At 49.9% G+C, this 21,135-nt stretch overlaps 6 protein-coding genes across 6 annotated transcripts; 3 read left to right on the top strand and 3 right to left on the bottom strand.

The window, feature by feature from the left end:
• Nucleotides 1–370: 370 nt before the first annotated feature.
• N7508_004051 (60S ribosomal protein uL11) lies at nt 371–1,039 on the top strand (the record flags this gene model as incomplete). The annotated part of the gene is made up of 4 exons (XM_058462117.1): nt 371–374; nt 434–467; nt 530–975; nt 1,026–1,039. 4 exons carry the CDS (start codon nt 371–373, stop codon nt 1,037–1,039), a joined length of 498 nt encoding a protein of 165 aa, XP_058320742.1.
• A 985-nt stretch (nt 1,040–2,024) lies between these two features.
• Nucleotides 2,025–2,955, bottom strand: N7508_004050 (uncharacterized protein; the record flags this gene model as incomplete). The annotated part of the gene is given in 4 exon segments (XM_058462116.1): nt 2,025–2,294; nt 2,347–2,424; nt 2,481–2,825; nt 2,842–2,955. The coding sequence occupies 4 exon segments, from the start codon at nt 2,953–2,955 to the stop codon at nt 2,025–2,027; spliced, it is 807 nt and encodes a 268-aa protein (XP_058320741.1).
• Nucleotides 2,956–6,472: 3,517 nt separating this feature from the next.
• On the top strand, nt 6,473–11,501 carry N7508_004049 (uncharacterized protein; the record flags this gene model as incomplete). The annotated part of the gene is made up of 3 exons (XM_058462115.1): nt 6,473–8,178; nt 8,227–10,828; nt 10,878–11,501. 3 exons carry the CDS (start codon nt 6,473–6,475, stop codon nt 11,499–11,501), a joined length of 4,932 nt encoding a protein of 1,643 aa, XP_058320740.1.
• A 1,503-nt stretch (nt 11,502–13,004) lies between these two features.
• Nucleotides 13,005–13,259, bottom strand: N7508_004048 (uncharacterized protein; the record flags this gene model as incomplete). The annotated part of the gene is made up of 1 exon (XM_058462114.1): nt 13,005–13,259. The coding sequence occupies one exon, from the start codon at nt 13,257–13,259 to the stop codon at nt 13,005–13,007; it is 255 nt and encodes an 84-aa protein (XP_058320739.1).
• Nucleotides 13,260–17,585: 4,326 nt separating this feature from the next.
• Nucleotides 17,586–18,536, top strand: flbD (putative MYB family conidiophore development protein FlbD; the record flags this gene model as incomplete). Its single annotated transcript, XM_058462113.1, has 1 exon — nt 17,586–18,536. One exon carries the CDS (start codon nt 17,586–17,588, stop codon nt 18,534–18,536), a length of 951 nt encoding a protein of 316 aa, XP_058320738.1.
• Nucleotides 18,537–20,672: 2,136 nt separating this feature from the next.
• N7508_004046 (uncharacterized protein) lies at nt 20,673–20,900 on the bottom strand (the record flags this gene model as incomplete). Its single annotated transcript, XM_058462112.1, has 1 exon — nt 20,673–20,900. The coding sequence occupies one exon, from the start codon at nt 20,898–20,900 to the stop codon at nt 20,673–20,675; it is 228 nt and encodes a 75-aa protein (XP_058320737.1).
• Between the last annotated feature and the right edge of the window lie 235 nt (nt 20,901–21,135).

Genomic DNA, 21,135 nt, shown 5'->3' with positions numbered 1-21,135 from the left:
TTGTGTATCTTTAGCGGTGATTTGATTCCTTTGACGCAATATAGTAGATTGAATGGATTGATACCATGACAAAGGAATTGTGTTCAACCTTGAGCTTTGTAAGAATTGTATGGTCGCTCCCGAGTCCCGAGGTCCGTAGTAGCGTCTCCACTAGATACAGAGTACCCAAAGGGGCAAACAGCTCTGCGTGTAGGTCACGTGGTCAGGGCATACCCTGATTGCCCAATTGGGTCACTCGCTTAGTTGGTCGGTCGGGTGGGTCCCGCTAGCACGCCGAGCCTTCAAGTCAATTTCTCGCGCTCTTCCCCCTTCTCTTCTGTAACCATCCTCTTCGACAACCAAGGAAGATCGACTACCTTTCGCACTCGCCATGCGTAAGTATCATCAACTTGGGTTTCTGCATAATGGCGACTAACATATCCTCGTGGTTTAGCTCCCAAGTTCGACCCCAATGAGGTGAAGATCATGTAAGTCAAAAATTCTCTTTTCGCAATTTCACTGTTCAAAATACTAACAATTTTTTCCATAGTCACCTCCGTGTGACTGGTGGTGAGGTCGGTGCCCAGTCCGCTCTGGCCCCCAAGATCGGTCCCCTCGGTCTGTCTCCCAAGAAGATTGGTGAAGATATCGCCAAGAACACTGGCGACTGGAAGGGTATCCGTGTCACCGTTCGCTTGACCATCCAGAACCGTCAGGCCGCCGTCTCCGTTGTTCCCTCCGCCTCTTCCCTGGTTATCAAGGCCCTCAAGGAGCCTCCTCGTGACCGCAAGAAGGAGAAGAACATCAAGCACTCCAAGTCCGTCCCTCTCGACGAGATCATCGACATGGCCCGCGTCATGCGCGAGCGCTCCATGGCTAAGGAACTCCGCGGCACCGTCCTCGAGATCCTCGGTACTGCCTTCTCCGTCGGCTGCCAGGTCGACGGCCGCAGCCCCAAGGATGTGTCCGACGACGTCAAGGCTGGCGAGATTGACAGTGAGTTGACTCGACCGTGTACAGCTTGAGACAATGCTAATAGTTTCTAGTTCCCGAGGAATAAATTCTTTCGCTCCCGAGTGTCAAAAAAAGAGGTGACCTATCTGATTTCTAAGGCGTGCATTTCTTAATGATGAGATGCTAGTTGCAGAATACGAATGGTTTCTCAACCCAAACCAAAAATGTTCATGAGTCATGACTTTGATACCTTTTCTTAATTCTCTCGCGAGTGTTCAATTGGACAAATGGAATCAGCTCGCTGCTTGTTCTTCCAGTTGTATTTCTCTTTCTTCCTGTGCTTTTTCTCGTTCTCCTTTCATGATTCTCTTGCTTGCTCCTACGCGATGAGAATGGTGGAAGGCTGCCCGGCTTCGCCGACAGTCTCCTTTGATGGAAACCCCCACAACACTCTGGCCCTTACCGTTCTCTCTCTACGGAGTTTGATCATATCACGACGTGGTATGTGGCTTATTTTAAGTGGGGAAGATTGAATTCGGTCCCATTACTCATCGCGGTACACTTGGAGTACGCTCCGTGGGTGCAGTGATCCATCATACGGGTCTACATCTCGTAAAGATGCAAGATACTTGCTTTCGTAGGCGTAGTCAATAGACATCTCGACAGATCTTGACTCCTGGACAGGATGTGATGCTTAATTCAAGAAAATAAATGAAATACCACCTGGTTCAGAAAATCCAAATTTGCAGATCTTTTCATGCTGTACCTCTCCCCTAAAGGCTATCTTACTTGCGAATCCTCGTGTGTAGCGTTGTGGTACACTACATTCATAACGTTATTCTGACCTGGTTCGTGTCTCTACATTTATTCAGATGAATCCTATAGACGTCCCTCAAATGCTACTGGCCATCCTGCGCCTCCGCCTCATACTCTCGTTGCAGTTCCTCGTTCATAGCCTCCGTCTCATCCCAGAATTTCGCCCACTTCTCCAGCCTCTCCCATATCATCTTCACTACCTGTTCCTCCTTCTACTGCCTCTCTTCCTCAATATTCTCCTCCGTCATGCCCTCACACTTAATTTCGTCGAATTTTCAGGGGAAACCCTCTCCTTCTGGGACCTCCTCCTCCTCCTCCTCCTCCTCCTCCTCCTCCTCCTCCTCCTTCTCCTCCTCCTCCTCCTCCTCCTCCTTTGCCTTTCCCTCTGCCTCCTCTGCGCCTGTCTTTACAATATCATAGAACCCATCGTCAGCCATGACACGCTTGACTTTCTCAACCCCTCTAAGTCTTCCCTCTTCGTTGTGGATGGCTTGATGGGCCGTAGGGCCGTCGACGCTGCGGCCACTTCCTTGAAAGGCTACATTCTGTTAGATGACATGTTCGTCTGTGGGCATTGTAGATATTGTAAATACTCACTGAGTTTCTGAAGAACTTGGTAAATTTGTGAGGCTTGAATTTGAATCCGCTGAAGGAGACAACACGTCCCTTTCTGTCCTATACAGTGGAAATTCATTAGCATTGCAATGTAAATGAGAGCTTTGTGAACTTACTGATTCAGACTTGTATGCCGTCCACCTTTCACTATCGAGCTTTTCGACAAGTGCTCTTCCACCACCAACCTTCCCGAACCCAGTTGCACCCACATCGAGTGCGACGTCGACGTCGCGGTTGTTACCACTGCTCATCGTGATGGCGCAGGCATCCGTGATCCAGACAGCCTGGATAGCCCAGATTCCATACTCTTTGGCAGCATCTTTGTATTTTGCGAAGAGTTTCTCTGCGTTCTCGTGAATCCATTCCTTGCCTCCCTCCCCCCCCCCCAACGCGGAAATCCCTCTTGTATTTTTCCATCTTGACTCAACCGTCGCAAACGAGAGCTGCTTTCCCTTCCAAGCCTGTCTTGTATTTCACTTCACCGGAAGCCTCGACTGGGGGCTCCGCTTGCTGCAGCAGATGCACCCGCTTTGCTGCGGAAGTTTTATTCTGATAGGCTTGAGGAGGATCTAGTTTTCCAGTCTGCCACATCGTGAGATAGAGATGATAGTTCGCGACCAAATGGCGTCCATCCCCCCTTCTGCAATCTCTCTGGGCTGGACAAATCGGTGATTTCGATCCAGTCATTTTGATCATCGAAATAGCCAACTGTTGCGGGATGCAAATCCTCGTCTTTCAAGGGTCTATAGAGGTAATTTCCCTCGCGGCCCGGCCTTGGAAGAGACGCATATACTGTCGAGACTGTTCTGCATTGGACATAATGGCGGCTAGGATGAAAACGTAATGCGACGATGGGTGCAAGGTTTGGATGTTTCGCAAAGGCAGGGCGAGATAATTGGTCAACTTTATACAGTCGTTGTTCCTACGGCATCATTGAACCTCTCGGGTCGCCAAAAGTGGACACAGCAACTTTTCTATGCTATAGATATGATGTTATGGACTACTACATCGGTACAGCTCCAGAGAAGTCCCGCAGTTATGCAGGCAGATCTCAGCTGCCTCCACTCGGCAGCAGCATAGTTGCCGTTCAAGGACAAAGGCTTAACCCCAATTGTCCGTCAGATGAGACGTATGGGTGGCCATTATGGCCTGTACTCGCCAACATGATTTTCAGTCCGGTCCTTTGGTTCTACTTAAGTCTATATTCGAGGTCTCCTTGTCTCGATGATATTCCACAGATGCGGTGGGTCCGGTATAAACCCATGAACAATGAAATCATAAACTGATCTCCACAGTAGCGGCTGGGAGATTTGCCGATGCCTTTCAGCTGTTGAATGGGGTCAAAAATACGGGTCGCCCTTCTTTTGATTCATTTCCCTGCTGTTGGGGCTGGAAACTGAGTGCTGGAACTTTTACCGAGATGGCTGAGTATCACATCATACTGCATAGACCGGGTACGCGGGGTCCCAATCTTGGGGTTTGATCGTCCATGAAGGGTTCATCAGCTCCCACATTCAATAAGTCAATGGAAATTACGAAGGCTCGGGTAACCCGAGAGATATTTTGTCCCTTGTCCCATATTCTCTCGTCGCCTCCCCCATGTGCTCCCCACACCGGGGCGGCCTTTGTTTTGGCGAGGGCATCCGAAACAAACGAAATCAGTTAATTAGCCTTAGTCGAAGAGAAGTTCTACATCTAGAATGTTTAAATTGCCAGGTAAAAGTAAATATGTAGCGCATATTGCCTTTCTTCTGAAGCTCTATTCTATGCAATAGGTAGCTTACAGTTAGTCAGTATCCACTACTAACAGCCAATGCAGCTGAATACAACAAACGAACGAGTAAGGATACCCTCTAGATATTATGATGACCTCTCAATGTCTCGATGTACGAAGTTAAGTACTAAGATCCAAATGAAGCGGGCGGTCTTTCACATGTACATGTCCTGGGGTACAGGGATGATAATTGGCATATCACTTGTTGTTACAGTACATGTAGGTGATCCATCAATTACCTGAAATTGATTACCTTGCCGATTTTCGTGACTCGGCTGAATTCGCCAACAGTAGACAATCTTGCCTATATTTCCCAAAGCCAATCACATGATGTCAGTGCATCCGGTAGCTGAGATAGGGTGCTTGGTCAGTATGTCTTGGCGATTGTTCACGTGATTGGGTCACATGATCGTGTCAGCGTCTACTGAGTAATCCTGAGCCTGAGCTGGGCTCAACCCATGGATTTAGCTGCATTAGCTGCATATGCATCAGCAGGGCTGCGCCCGGCACTGCCGCACCCAACGGTTTCTATTTGCAGGCCTTGGGCCATGATAGAGTGACAAGCACAATCAAAAGACGGTCAAACAAGTATCGAAGGTATGTGGGAGTGGTCGGTAAGGGATCTCGATAGTGTAAAGTCTGGTCGGGATGCATAAGTACATCTGTAGTTATTTATGTGGTTGATATAGAGATGCCGATGTGTACATCAATTGATCAGGTGTCTGTAGTTTGACTGGAAATATCCCAGTCATCTCGAATATTGTACTTGTAGGTACTGTAGAGGGACGGAGTAGATGTACAATTATACTCCGTGATTATATATATTGACCTAATAACTTGGAATCTGAAACAGCCAAACAACCACGAAAAGCCTCGACCACGTCCCTACCAATAATAATCTCCTTAATGCTATCTGTTGTCGTATTTATTCAAATCCTATTTTACATGCACCGTACTCTGGACATACGTGGCTCACCGGTGTGAGACGTGTAATTTTATATATTTTGCCTACTCCACCGGGGATCAGCCCCTGATAAGACGATGTTCGTGCTCATCCACATGTGGAGCGCTGATCGCTTGATTTTCGTGTTTTCTCCATTTTGTTTGGTGCAGTCTATTGAGCCATGGAACAAGTGCCTTGGGCTAACTGGGACGAATTGGGGCCGGGGAATATCGTGTGGGATATCTGTGTCTCTGTGTCGGTGTCTCTTTGTTCTGACTCTAGTATACACGAGTACTGTATGTCTCTTAAGAACTACGCTATGATTTTTACTATTCTGGTTTGATCTTGTACTACCCGACTCGCATCCCCACAGGAACGTCGTGCAGGCCAAGGATGCGAAGGAGGGTGCCAATCTCGACTGGCATTTGCGGTGACTTGCGACCGTACATTCAAGAGACATGTGGACTCTCATATGAGGATCTGCGATAGTTAAAGTCCAGGTCTCCAGATTGTACGAATCAAAGGGGAAAATAGCCCTCCCTGGCTAACCCCAGAATCCAACCGGTTTAGGAAAAGATCAGAGGTGCATGAGCAGGGGGATGAATTGAGCGATTACTTATATTATATACTTGAGTTGGAGGGAGGGAGGGAGTAAAAAGAGAGCAGTGAAGTAAAGCGTAATTTGTATAGTTAGAATCTAAGCAAGATATAACCAAATACTAAGCTACAGACTCTGTACAAGTAGACAAAAGGAACGGGCACTCGATTATCGGCGGGGCCTTATGGATCCAAATGATCCACAAGGGCGTCTGGATGGCCAGAGAGGCCGTTGCGTGTGGGTCGAGTTAGGTGATGGTGATGGTGATGGTGATGGTGATGGCTACAGTATGGCTCTGGCTCTGGCTATGGCGAGAGTAGCTAGATGTTCCAGAGTGAATAGTACGTTATATAGGTAGTACTCGGTAGATACTATATTGGCTCTCAACACGGTTTAAAAATACTATTCTATCTATTCTATCGCACTATTAATTTACCTCGACTCTCACCCCCCACCCGAACCCACTGCGTTTTCAGCTTCAACTTTGATCTTTTCTTCTTCACCTCTCTCACCTTGATCCTCCTTCATTATCCCCTGTGCAATTTTCGCCAAGATCGCCGATTATTGGACTATTTTGTACTGCGGCAGCTGGACATTCTGTCTCCCTTGCGTCTTTCCCTTTCCCACCTGTCCTTATCAAATGACGTGAAAGCTGCCTCTCAACTTCAGTTCTGGCATCACATAATGAGGCATCGGAAACGCTTCAAGGATGATAGTTAAATGTCCAGTTTGACGTGTTAAGTCTTTGGCTGTGCCCTCGGCCTCGAGGTCCCTCCCTCACAAGACCGTGAAGATGATTCCAACCGTCGCGCCTTTCCCCACGGTCCAACCGCATCACCGCACACACCACTTTGCGACTCACGATGGCTCTCAGCCCATGTACGATGCAAGCGATAATCTCCCCTTTCACAACGACCCCTCCAAACCTTTCTTGAACGCGGTCTCGCGATCGCGCCTCCAGCTCCCCCACCCGGTGCAACGTCTCGATTCCCGCGATGCTTCAGGCTCCAACTCCACCGGAAACCTGGGGGAACATGCCCTGCGACGGAAGACTCCCAACGGAACTCTAGCCGCGGGGTACGATGGGACCCCGGGCGATACCACCATCCAGCCAGCATCCAAGCACATCTTGGTCTCACCGATGGAACCGGGCCAATTTCTATCCCAGGCTGGGATGCAGCCCGAAACTTGGCAACCAATGCTGGACCAATCTGCCACCAAAAATATGAACTTTCCACCGGTCTTCAAAAATGACGGCAATGCGATACCTGGCGAAGTCATCCAGGATGCGAACGGAACTAGTTGGGTTCGTCCGGTCAACTATCCTCCAGGGGTGGACTCGGTCTTAAATCAGAGTCTACCTTTGCATGGAAATCAGCGCATACTCCTACAGAACGGGGCATACGTGCCCACAGTCCTCCCGGCAACCCTGCAGTCATGTCTAGGACCAACCGCTTCGGCGGGCAGTGGTCCCTATGGACCGTACTGGCCGGATGGGGTCTATATCCCATACCGTCCTGCTGCCTTCCGTGATGCGCGTTACGAATCTCCGACTCCCTTTGCAAAGCAGCTGAGCCCTACGGGACAGCTTTTCTATGACCTGAACCAGCCTGTATTTAACCAACCCCAGGTGCCCCTGGGCAGCCGTGCAGATCCAGGACTTGGATGGGGTCAATCTATGCCTGGATTACCCCAGGACCCTCTCATGAAAACCCACTTCCCTCCACGCCACTCCGATCAACTACCATTCCACGCCCGTGTCAACCGACCTGTATCAGCATATCCACCGCAAGCGCCGCAGCCTCTGAACGATCCTATCACCTGGAACAATCGCCCGCCGACTCACAGATTCCAACAGCCAGGGCCCGCTGTAGCGGCCAATGTGGAATTCAAAGAGAAGGTCCTGTCTTGGGCTCATGGTGTTTATGTCGATCTCCTTGCAAACATTCACCAGGCCCGCCGCAACAGCATCTCCAACGGCACTGCGGATTCTCACCCCCGATTCCAGAAACCTGTCATTTACCCTAAACCTCCTCGCCAACCCGGCCTCGATTTCTCTCATCCTACTCCCCCAGATCTAACCCGTCATAATAGTTACCCTGCCAGTCAATATGATCTTCAACGACAGAAACTGCATGCCATGGGCAACGCCAGACCGCATGGTGCGCAGCAAATACCGATACCCCGTGTCCACAGTCGACGCCCATCCTTGAATCAATTCGCCCACAACAGAGGTTCCGATACTCAAATGCTCGGATTGCGAGACACTGGTCGTCCCACAGGTGTATCTCCATTCACTCGAGCCACAGGCTCTCTCTTCAACGAAGGATCCCCGGGATCCAATGCCGTATCGGCCCTGGACATGCTATCTCATTTATGTGCAGAGAGCCGATGGGAGTGGATCGACGGGATGCTCCTTGGAGGCTGTCTAGCATATGGCTTGGGTGACTATCACAAAGCCACGCGATGGTACTCTAGAATCATCGCCCGCGACTCAACGTGAGTACATCAACGATTTGATTGACAATCAATATTAACAGATGGCAGACACGTAGAAGCGATCTCCAATCTCGCCGCAACCCTTTTGGCACTTGATCAACGAGAAGAAGCCCTGCAAAACTGGTTGCGGGCTGTGAAGTTGCGCCCGAGCTTCTTTGAAGCCGTCGAACATTTGATCGGATTACTGTGCAGCAGTCACCGAGGCAAGGAAGCTGTCAATATTATTGACTTCGTTCAGAGCTCCCTTCGTCACCCCAAGGATGGCGATTGCTTCAAGACGGACGAACACGCCAGTGAGCCTGAAAGTGATGCCGAGAGCAACGTGTCTGATGTCTGCATGTTTGATAAAGCATCGTTCGAATACGACGATGACATGGGACGCGTCCAGGGCTTGGAACCTGGCTCGCCAGATGCTAAGCCTATTGGTTTCGCAAGTAGTGGATATGCAATCCCTGGTTCGGATAATGGACGAATGCTTGCTTTGATCCACGCCAAAGGAAACATGCTCTATGCTCTCAGTGATAATGCCGGTGCTGCGTCTGCGTTCGAAGATGCAGTTCTCATCGCTGCTGGTCGAAGACGCCATGGTATCCAAAGCATTATCAAGCAGATCTTTGCGGCGTTCTCTGGTGGCCCCAGTGGATATCCTCAAACCGAGCATGAGTCCAAGGAAAGCATTCTCCTTTATCCCGACCGAGCATTGAAAACCGCCAAGCTTGTTTTCCAAGCTGGTGGCATGCCGCCTGGGCTTCAGTTTGTGGCCGAAGGTATGGCTCGCAATGCGGCCATTTCGACTACCAGCAACTCTCTTCTCTCGTTGGCGAAGATCTACCAGGATGGCATGTCCAATGTCTCATCAGGAGCGCCTCGGTCTGCGCCTGGTGTGCGGGATATTTTGGCCCTCTACTATCTCTCCCTCTCTCTCCAACCCAGTCCATCTACCGCTAACAATGTTGGTATCTTGCTGGCTGGTATTCATAACAATCCACCAGCCAGGGGCTTGGTCCGACCGAACGGAGAGAGCCAGCACCCCGAGATTCCTGGTGTGGTCCCTGGTAGTGGGATATCTCTGGCCCTGGCATACTATAATTATGGTTTGCATCTTGATTCACGACATGCCCATCTTTACACCAACCTCGGAAGTCTGCTCAAGGATATCGGCCAGCTCCAAGCTGCTATCAAGATGTACGAGCAGGCTGTTCAGTGCGACGGTAATTTCGATATTGCCTTGGCAAACCTGGCCAATGCGGTAAAGGATGCTGGCAAGGTCAATGATGCCATCTCATACTACAAACGCGCCGTCAAGGTTAATCCCGAGTTTGCTGAGGCGGTTTGCGGACTCGCAAATGCCTTGAACTCCGTCTGCAACTGGGTCGGTCGCGGTGGTGTCGCCAATACTCGTGGTTTTTGCGACCGTTGGCACGTCGATGAGAAGGGAATGCTTCGGGATTCTCTTAGCACCGATACAGGATCTGGATGGATCAAGAGGGTTGTCGACATTGTCGATCGGCAACTCAAAGAAGGTGAATACTGGGGCCGTGGCTTGTTGACTACAACTACCGCAGAGCAGTTGTGCCTACAATTGGCTCCCGCACTGGATTCCAGCCGTTTCGCCTCCAGTCAACGAAGCTCTCTGAAGAAGCTCTTCCAGTCTTGGGCTGGACAGAAATGGGAAGGATCCCGCATTGTTCGACTTATCGAGCGAGCCATTCGATCCCTTACCTGGCAATGGTACCAGGATCGTTATGTCTATGGTAAAGACTACCCTGCTTCAAAGTACCGTCGGCCTCAACTCCCCGGCGCTCTTTCTGCCCCTAGTGCTCCTACAGTCTTGCCTTTCCATACATTCACGTGTCCCTTGACGGCCAAGCAAATACGTCAGATCTCCCAGCGAAATGGTCTGCGCATTTCGACTTCGACTCTGCGACTTCCGTGGCTTCCTCCTACAGTCTTCCCGCCACCTTCTCCGCCGAGTCCGTATCTTCGTGTTGGATATGTGTCGTCTGACTTTAACAACCATCCTCTTGCACATTTGATGCAGTCGGTCTTTGGACTACACAATCCCTCTCGAGTTAGGTCATACTGCTACGCTACCACCCCCAGTGACAAATCAGTGCATCGACAGCAGATCGAGAAGGAATCATCTGTGTTCCATGATGCAAGTGGGTGGTCGGTGGACCGACTGGTCCAACAGATTGTCGAGGATGGCGTCCACATTCTGGTAAATTTGAACGGCTACACTCGAGGTGCTCGCAACGAGGTCTTTGCAGCGCGCCCGGCACCCATTCACATGTCATTCATGGGCTTTGCGGGCACCCTTGGTGCTGAGTGGTGTGATTACATTCTTGCCGACACTCTTTCCATCCCACCTGAGACTTTAAGCCCTGGACGCCGTGCGACGCGTATTGATGAACGTCTCCTGGAAGAAGAAAATGGCGAGGAGCTCGAGGACTGGGTGTATGGGGAGAAGATCGTCTTCACCCGTGATACTTTCTTTTGCTGTGATCACCGGCAGAGTGCCCCAGATGCCGGCGAGAAGCATGTATCCTGGGAGGAAGAGCAAGCCCGGCGGTGGAAGATGCGCAAGGAACTGTTCCCTAATTTGGGCGATGATACCATCATCCTCGGTAACTTCAATCAGCTGTACAAGGTATGTCGCTATACCCACCCATCTCCCAACCATAACTAACCACCGCCAGATTGAACCCACAACGTTCCGAACATGGCTGCGCATCCTAGCGCGCATCCCTAATGCCGTTCTGTGGCTCCTCCGCTTCCCAGACCTAGGCGAGCAAAACCTCCGCGACATTGCCAAAGCCTGGGCCGGCGAAGAAACCGCCTCCCGAATCATCTTCACAGACGTCGCACCAAAGAACACTCACATCGCGCGAGCGAAGATCCTAGACCTGTTTCTTGATACCCCCGAATGCAACGCCCACACTACAGCCACCGACGTCCTCTGGAGCGGCACCCCGCTGCTCACCCTCCCACGCTACAAGTACAAGATGTGCTCGCGCATGGCGAGCAGTATTCTCAGCAGCGCCCTTCCTCAATCCGAGGCTGGCCAGCATGCCCGCGATGATCTGATTGCTTGCTCTGTGGAGGATTATGAGAATAAGGCTATTCGGCTTTGTATGGATCTGCATTATCCTTCTACTGGCGAGGGTCGCGGGCGACTGGCCGAGTTGAGACAGATGCTGTTCCGAGAGCGGTATAAGAATAAGCTCTTTGATACGGCGCGTTGGGTGCGTGATCTTGAAGATGCTTATGAGGCTGTGTGGGCACAATGGGTCAATGGCGAAGAAGGCGATATCTGGTTATGATGTGCACAGCGATTTATACCCCTTGAGCGATTGCTTTTCTTCTTTTCTATTCTTCTTTTCTCTACTTGACTTCTACTTGACTTCTACTTCATTTGATCTTGCATCTGGGTCATATCTTCCTTTTCTCTATCTCTTTCTATTTTGGGTTTGGGGTTTTGGGTCCCGTCATCTATGTAATGAATTCAGGGATTATTTACTGGTACATGTGGTGTTGGATTTGGATTTGGATTTGATTCTATACCATTGGGAATTTATGCAAAGAGTTTGTCCTTGAGATAAACACAGCTGTTCGTTTCCTTACCTACCTACCATTGGACTGTGGAATATTCATTTGTATGGTACTTACTACTGAGTAGCCTTGTGCTGAATATACTGAATAGCATAGCATGCCTACAACCCCTATGTTGTCTCGTCTCATCTCATTTCATTTCACCCCTGGCGCCATATGCTTATGCTCATGCGCATGTGCATGCTTATCCTCGGCCTGCCACGCCTTCTCGTTTCAACAGGTCGACTCTAACCAAAACCGAAATCTGAACCTGAATTGAATACTCAGCCACATCGGTAGTCGCCATGCTAAATCTGCTCATATCTCCACTGCAGGATGACATCTCACAGCTCAGCGCACGCCGACGCCCAAGCCCACTCCCACCCCTACCCCTGCCTCGTATCTATAGTACAGTACCTCCTTATCTCCGACTGCACCATGCGTTCCAGGGTGGAACATGGAACATGTATCAAGTTGTGTCCACATCACTCTATCCGAGATCCAGTACAAACCTCATTTGATACTCTTGCCGGTATTGATACTGGTGGCGAAACATACTGCCAGGACCAATTCATTGTATGCAGAGCCGAGCTGAACCGAACCGATATGCACGATCCCCCATCGTCAACCCCTGCCAATCCGTCCATGCTTCCTCGGACCCAATCCACTGGCCGTGCAGTCTCTGTCACGCTTTCAACCCTCGATCCGAGACATTGCCTTGCTGGACGGGATTTGGTGGGGTTTAGGTATTGGGTTCCTGGAACTGATACTATACCTCCTGGCTTACGAGCCTCTCTTGTCTATACGAGACATGAACATACAGTAGAAGCACGCACAAGGACCTGTCGTCTATAGACACCACTTCAGGAAAATGTATGAAAACAAGAGTCTGAATACGGCTCTCGATGCTGGAATAATTCAGCTGATATATCAATCAATATAGAGTTACCACACGAACACGCGAGACAGTACATGCCAACCAGCCAACCGATCAACCAACCCCAAGCCCAAACCAGAGCCACAGTCACGCAACACGCCACCCCAGTCGACAGACACGCGTTACTGAAGCTGAAGTAAAACGAGAACCAGAACCAAACCCAGAACGAGAACCAGGATATCCGCATGCACACGCGCATGCGCACCCACGTCCTTTGGTTCTCTTGCATATCCCTTACGCCGTGGCACGTACCGGTAGGTTGCCGTGGAGTAGTCAAATCAACAACAGTAGCTGATGACTACTGTAGTGCCTGGTAAACGGTAACTGTACCGGTAAGCAGGGGGATATCCCTCCCCCAGTCCAGTCCCACGGGCAATGTCACATGGCTATCACGATGCCGTGCCTCGCGGTCTACCATTCTGCCTCGGGCTCGGGGCTCGGGGGCCTGGATTTGTGCGTTGCCGTCTTTCATCACTTTGCTTACTTGCTGTTTACGGTATACTGGGCTGGACTGGGCTGCAGGTTTCCAGGCGAGATTCGTCCACATGGCCATGGTCCACGAGTGTCGGGGATTTTATTTGGGACCTGATTTCTGGATCGAGGATTCTGGGGGCTTGGATTCCCTGGGTTTGGTTCATTATCTTACTCTTATATTTTGTAGGGATGCATTAGTGATGGATGGGATGGGATGGGATGGTGACGGGAAACGGTGATGTGCATACATCCACATACTGGAGTCCGAGCGCGGTGATCCTCGAGTTTAAACTGCGCCTTCGATTTACTTCGTATCACCGAGGAATGATCTGTTTTTACTCTGTGGTACGGTATCATCTGTTTCTATCATCTATACAGTATATCTCCCCTAGACGTCATCGCCCAACCGGTACTATACAGTAACGTTATGAACAAAACAGACCAAATCGAATCCCTTGCATACCCCATCATCATCTGTCTCAGCCATGTAAGCCCGTTCGCTTCGCAACACTTCTGCTTTCACGAGAATCATGTACAGCTCCCCACGACATTGCCCCATGTGCGGTGTCAGATCCAATACTGTATCCTATTCCGTGGCCACTGTGGATGTCAGGCCTGTTTCTTGCTTTGTCGGTTATACGATGCTGTGACTGGTGTGGCGCGGGTGGAGTGTCAGCCACTGGATTTGTACATGGCGTTGGACCGGTCGATTAGCCGCTGTCTTTGGCGTCCTGGCTTGTTGGGCTGTTGATTTGAGGGCTTATTGTTTACTACTGCAGGTTTCGCAGATTAAGTATTGGATTTTCTGGGTGATGGTTGAGTGGTGGTTGGAGTTGGGCGTTGTTAAAGTTGAGATATATATGTGCATGGTATACTACACAACTCTGACTTGGCGAATTATGTTCCTTCCCGTTTTTTTTTTTTTGTTTGTTTGTTGGTATTTTGTCACATGATATTACCCTGTTAAATCTATTTTCCCGGATGCAGCTGATATAGGCGAAGTACGAGTATATTGTCCTGATAAGTCTCTAAGTTAATATACCCTCACGTGGCTGAAAATCCCTGAATATAGACAGCTGAATACACAAATAGCATGTATATTGCATCCAAAAAAAAAAAAAAAAAAAATAAAATCAAATAAACCCAAGTCTCTCCATCTTGGGACTAAAACCCGAGGTAATCGGGAGCCGTTGTTACGCGCGCCCCCCTCAGCCTGCAAGCTGAGCCTAAGTCTCCAGTCTCACCCCCCTGAGCCTCAAAAAAGGGGCCAGACCCAAACTCCGACAAAAGCCACACAATGACATTTCTACACAAACGCCGACAAAAGCCTTGAACCATGGAGATGTTCGGTCTAGAGGGTCCGGTGGACACCAGAAAAACCTGTGACAAATTTACGACAGGTTCCACCTCCTCGTCACGGCCCCTACAGTGACGTTGAACGGTCCGGGATTTACCTTTTCTCTTTCCTTTTGCTATTTACCGTTTACCTATTTGGACAATAGGCGAAACTAGGATTCGATAAATCAAACATCAGAACAATACCCACCCAAGATAGACCTACTTCCCCAAACCGGGGGCTTCTCTCTTTCACGGTTGAGTTTATACCGGATAGAGAGGGCTAGAAAGGATTGTACTACCACCGCTACAGAGTACTGCATACTCAGGTACTTGCACATGTGCACAGTAAACGGGGATCTCCCAAGCGAACTGGTTCGTCTCTTCCCGTGCGGGGCCAAGGCCCGCTCCCATCGGACTCGCTTTCGCTTACATGGGAATAGAAGAGAGCTTGGGAAGATAGATTAATAGTGGAATAGATGATAGACTAGGATTGTGGATATAATATAATATAGAGTACAAGATCGGATCTATACGACTGTGAGACTCCCTAGTGGGCAAATAAATCAATAATAAATAATGTGACAGCGGGACAACGTAGGCCCAAACGGTTTCCCACAGATCGGGCACCATGGGAGTGGTCCCCGAATCTGAAGCCCGAGGGGCCCACCCATTACGGGGACACTTGGGTTTTCCTATTTCAATGTTTACATGTCATCATTGTACTGCTTGGTGTCTGGACGGAGGACAGAGTATTGGAACTATAGTAGTTACCGTAGTTACTACAGTAGTCACTACAATAGTGACCATCCTATATACCACATGGGACTATTCTGGAAAGGGGCAACTATAGAAATATCATACCGTATACCCCGTACAGAGTACCCTCAGCTGTTCAATTGTCTAGATGAAAGCTCGATACTCTAAACAGCCATTGCTTCATCATCTATAACCGTGCACGGCCTACGATCAGCGATGATCCCTGCAGGTCGACCAGGATTGATCTCAAATACTTGCCGTGTCTCTGATTGGCACACAAAACAATAACGGAATCAATAAACTAAATTCACAAGTGACAGGTCCAATCTCAGGTACATCCTAGTCCCTAGTCAATGTTTGTTGCATCCCAGGATCACGGGTTCTTTCAGTAACGGCTTTCCCAGAAACATGGAATTTCGATCTCTACACGAGGATTGCCGTCCACATGGCTGGCATCCTTCGTTTCAAAAGATCTCCTCTCCCACAAAGAAGAGGGCCAAAAAGGGGTTCCCCACTGACTCTATAGATAGTGCGTGATCTTTTCATCTATACACACCCCAGTTCGAAATAGATTAAGTGAGAAGATAGAGGAAAGATGCCCAGCCCATCCTTACCCCTTTCAGTAGTCCCGCTAGCAATGACAAATAGAAAAAGCCAATCAGAGGCCCTCATGCATGTCAGTCTGCTTCCTGTACCCTCTTTACACTACAAAAGCAAAAAAAGGTGTGGCTTGCGTTTCAACGGTTTCCACCGGTGGAGATCCTAGCTGCGACATGCCTAACCTGGTAATCTGGAAACTTCGCACACGTCGATCTCGACCTCGATCCCCTCGAACCCGATCTCTGATGCATGGTACACCAGTGTTTAGGCTGAAAATAGTTTCACACGGGAAATAGATTGCTTCGTACACCATTGACTATTCCCACTTACCCCTGTACATGTGTATTTTCCTTGTCACCTCCTTTCCTGTTTTGATCTAGTTGGAACTGGTTCACCAGATCCCCGGGAAGGATGTACCCATGCACCTCCAAGGAAACGTCACATCGTGGCCCGTGTGTGTACTTTTCGATAATACTCTGTGATCCACGGGCTGTCAGTGACAGGTGGCAGGTGGCCCATGCGGTGTCTTTGATTTTCTGGAGATTCCATGATGATGACTTCGTATGTTGATTCCAATCTTGTTTAGCATGATCACAAGCGATCACGCTGCGTGACGGTTGTTCAGGCCATGTGACCTGGTGAATGGCGGCAGCTGCAAGGCACAGAGAGCATCAGGGATGAGAGATGAAATCAGAGAATCGCCCACCCACTGCGTCGGGTCAGGGAATGAGGTGTGGCTTCGGCGTTGCTCGGGGTCGAAGCTTCCTGTCATCGGGGCCACCGATTTCCCCATACTATTGAAATCGACAGACTTGACGATTTTACGGGTGTATATATCTTCACGGACGCAGTCCGAGAGAATTTGTCAAGCCTCCACTCCCCACTAGTGGGTCCACCTTCAAGGAGGTTCAAGGAGGTTGAGCCTAGATCAGGCCAATGGTGGCTTGGATATGACCGATTGGACATCGATCGGCGGGCATCGTGTCGCGAAGTGTTGTGCATGGCTGGCTGAGGGGAACCTGGGACGTCGCTTGTCAGTTCGGAAGCCAGATCTGCCCCTGGCTTTTTTAGGTATACCCCTTTCTGGCTCAGGGGAGCTTGGACGCAGCATAGTACATGGCTACGAGTACATACTGTAATGTGATGTGGAGAGAAACGAAGTTATAGACTGTAGAGTCTATAGTTCTACAGTATAGTTCTACAATACCCAGTAAAGGGATAGAGTTGATTTTTCTAACACCACCCTGGATTAAAGAAAAAAGTAAATAACAATCATCATCATCATCATCATCATAATAAAAATAATCATGATAATAATGATAATACTGTAAACAAAACAAAAAAAAAAAAAAAAAAAAAAAAAAAAAAAAAGAATGATTTGGAATTCCAGCAACGGGGCTCAGGGTCGATCACGTCTCTTACCGGTTTAACGCTGTTCAGCCCGGATTCCCGGGTCGTACTGAAGATCCCAACGGAGCATTTTTCCACTCCCCACGATCTATACATTACAATAGTTTGGTATTTGGTATTGTTCCGAACTGTCAGCTCCGAGATCTTGGTTGATCTTCCTTTTTCTTGACCCGTCCCCCTGGTTCATCTTTATATACCTCGTCTCCCCTTCGCATCACACACACCTCAATTATACTTCGACTACACTTCGACTTCACCCGACTTCACCTTCACCTCTCTCCCTGTCTACACAATACACAATATGCCTCCTTCGCATCGTCGTGGTCCTTGGGTTCCCGAGGAAGATCAACTCCTCGTCCAACTGGTCCGCGAACAAGGTCCGAACAACTGGGTTCGCATCTCGCAGCACATGCACTATCGCTCGCCCAAGCAATGTCGTGAGCGCTTCCACCAAAACTTGAAGCCCTCGCTTAACCGCGAGCCTATCTCTGCCGATGAGGGGTTGATGATCGAGCGCATGGTCAATGAAATGGGAAAGCGCTGGGCGGAGATCGCCCGCCGCCTGGGAAACCGCAGCGACAACGCAGTCAAGAACTGGTGGAATGGCAGCATGAACCGCAAGAAGCGTGGCTTGTCCACCCCCACTACTTCCCGCACTTGTAGCGGCCGTATCGAGGCTCCTTACACCCGCGCCTCAATGATGAGCCCTTCTCGTTCGCGCTTCTCCGTCTCGTCTTCTCGCCCTTCGTGGACCGACTCCATCGAGTCGGCCATTTCCGAGCAATACTCCCACTCCCGCAGAGAGTCGTTGGCTTCTGCACCCCGCCAACTGTCTCCCATCTACACCTTGCCTTCTATCAACCGACCGATCGAAACTCCCTTGACTTCGCCCGCGTTCTCCGATGTCTCCAACGCTACCTCTTGCGAGCCTCCTTCTATGGTCTCAGATCAGAACTCCATCTGCTCTTCTTCGCCCCGCACGCTTCCCTCTCCTCAGCTTCTGCCTCTGCCAGTCGACTTGCGCCCGCAGTACGAAATCCGCCGCCCAAGCGTGCACATCGTGGAAGACTCGCCCAGCCACCCTGCCCGATCTCTCGAGTCGCTCTCAGATATGGCCGCAAAGCGCTGGATGGCCCACCAGCCCACTCTGGCCTCCTGGCATCAACCTACAGACACCTCCAAGTCCTGGATGTCTGCCCCAGCTGAGCCTGCTCGTGATACCCGCATGGGTGTCAGCAGCTTGCTCAACTAAAACCAAAACCAGATCTAAAACCCTGCCCTTATGATTGTTACGAGTTTCATTTCTCACATTTTTCCTACTTGTTCTCTACTCGTGATTCCCCTTCGCGCTCGGGTCCGTTGATGGATACCTCTTTTGTATATTTGTCAAAAGCTTCGCGCTCGCTTTTTCCTGTGTCCTGTGTCTATTTCGATGAGAGCTGTGACGATTTCCTTTTGTATACTCTTAATGTGTATTATCATGGTTTCGACCCCCCAAAATCAAGTTTTCCTTTTGGACTCTGGTTTCCGCTACCTGTAATTGGGGTTTCGAATGGGAGAGATAATGTAACTAGGCGCTCCATATTCCCTACTTGGAATGGACATAATATTACCCTGTTTATAATGAATCATTTGATTTTTATCCACTTGATAAGGCCTGTAAACTATATTCTTTCGGGTTAGACTCGGTACTACATTGCCCAAACCATGTTCCCTGATATGAGGGTATCTCTTACTCCGTACAAAGAATGCCTCTTAGCACGGGTCTCTCTGAGGAATGCGCCACCAGACACGCCGTGCTCACGAGGACGGACGCAAGGGAGTTCAGGCCAGGGCCCAAGCCAGACCCACCACGCCTGTACAATGTGAAAAAGGTCTAGGTCTAACCTGTAGGTCGACAATATGCATCCAGACTAAAGAGGGGGACGTAATGCATATGCACAGTATATTCCAAGGGAAAATGATCGAAAGTTTATTCGAGAGGTTCGCCGGGGAATCAAACGGTGCTTCTCCGTTGTCCCGATCTTGGCCATGATTGACGTTTTCTCTCCACTCCTGCTCATTTCATTGTACCATGTGGACGAATGGCTGAAGGGCCTCTGGTTGACGCTTGCTTCTTCCGCCAGTGATCATGTCTGGTCAGCGCCACGCCGGCTCGTTTCCCACTTTTCCTTCTTTCTCTTACCCTGTTTGGTGTGCCCTTTTGCCTCTCGACAGACGCCAGTGTGGTAGTTTGTTGGCCACCCCCTCTTTCTTGTTCCCGCTATACAATGCTGAGACGGGCGATTCTAGCCAATCGTCAGGGCTAGCGCGGCCGATGTATCAACCGGACTGGTCACCGGAATGAACGGCGGGGCTGGTGGGGATTTGCATGGATCGTGGAGGTGTTCGTGCATGCAAGCCTCGTCCGGGTCGCGATTTCCCGCCTTCCGCGAGGGCGTTTTTGGGCCGTTGAGATGGGAGATTTGCCCTGGATCTGGTCAACAACCGACATGCGTACTCTTCGATCACGAATACAGTATTATGTTATATTTCCACATCTTCTGCATATTTCGTACGTGGCTTATCTTGACCCATACATATACAGCATACGAAGAAGTTACGATTAACTCCGTATTTTCTGTACTGATGCTCCATATATGCCGTGTCTGTTTCATAGCTTTCGTTTCGTTTCATTGTTTTCCCTGCCGCCCTGCATTGTACATGTACATTTGCCGCGGATAGTGGGCACACGGTAGTATCTCACAACCATGCCGCCTCAATGGCCCATGCCAGTGGAACCCCCTGTTGAGCAAAAGATTTCACTCTGTGACACTACACGGGACATTCAGCTCCACCACACGGAGTACGGAGCATGGACGCGGGTACCCTGTGCGTGAGCGCACTGTACTCCGTACACTCCGTACAATGTGTAGAGAAAAAAAAGGGTCGTATACCAACCTGGAATGGGCAAGCCACCATCGACTGATCGGGAGGTGAGCCATGGATCCACCGAATCAGATCGAGCAGACTGCCTTCACAGTGTGATCGTACCCAAACCTAATAGCGTGATCAGAAACTATCACTCAGGTCGTACTACCGTCCCTCCATGCAGAAGAGCAGATATCAGAAGCTAAACAATTTGAGATAACTATCCCTGGAAGCGCTGGCGGCGTTTCCAGTATTTGGAATCTTTGTTAGTATCCGTCTGTACTGTAACCCCCACCACACGGCATATTGTGGAGCCAAACGGGAGAAAACTCTGATGTCATCGAACCGTTATACGGACTCTCGTTTACCGCGTACAGCGCTCGGAGTATACGAAAAAACGGTCAAACTGCCACAAAAAGGGGACGTTGGCAAGGCTAGGCGGGTGGAGTAGCATAACCGTGGGACAGGAAGGGAAGGATCAGGGGGCTGTCGGCTTCTGGCGAGAGACACCTTCCAGGAATGGCATCCGCGTGGATGACACTTGCCCGTTGCGTTCCAAGTCGCCGGTTCCTGCGATCGACAGCCACATCGCCTTATAAAGCGACTTTGGCTCATTCTCGGGTATCGAGATCTTTATCGACGTACCCTGCGCGTACTTGTCCTGTGAGCGGGCTGTTATTCGCTGGGTAAATTTCGCTATTGACATGTTTACTCAGCGGGTGGTAGTGTAGCCCTACTATTGTCCCCATATGCTGTTCCTAGCCCTAATACACTATTGCCAATACACATTACCCAGTACATCCACCGTACAGCCAATACGGGCTCTGATTGGCTAACGGAGAATCTCGGTGCCATCGACACTAGTGTCTATTTAGGACTAGCGCGGGAAAGGTACCGGTCTATCGGGATCCATGGTGCCTTGCTTCTTTTGTTCCTTGCCT

Source organism: Penicillium antarcticum (genome assembly GCF_028974205.1).
Source record: "Penicillium antarcticum strain IBT 31339 chromosome Unknown utg000004l_segment0_segment0, whole genome shotgun sequence".
Taxonomy (NCBI): domain Eukaryota; kingdom Fungi; phylum Ascomycota; class Eurotiomycetes; order Eurotiales; family Aspergillaceae; genus Penicillium; species Penicillium antarcticum.
This window is presented reverse-complemented; position numbering and strand designations above follow the sequence as displayed.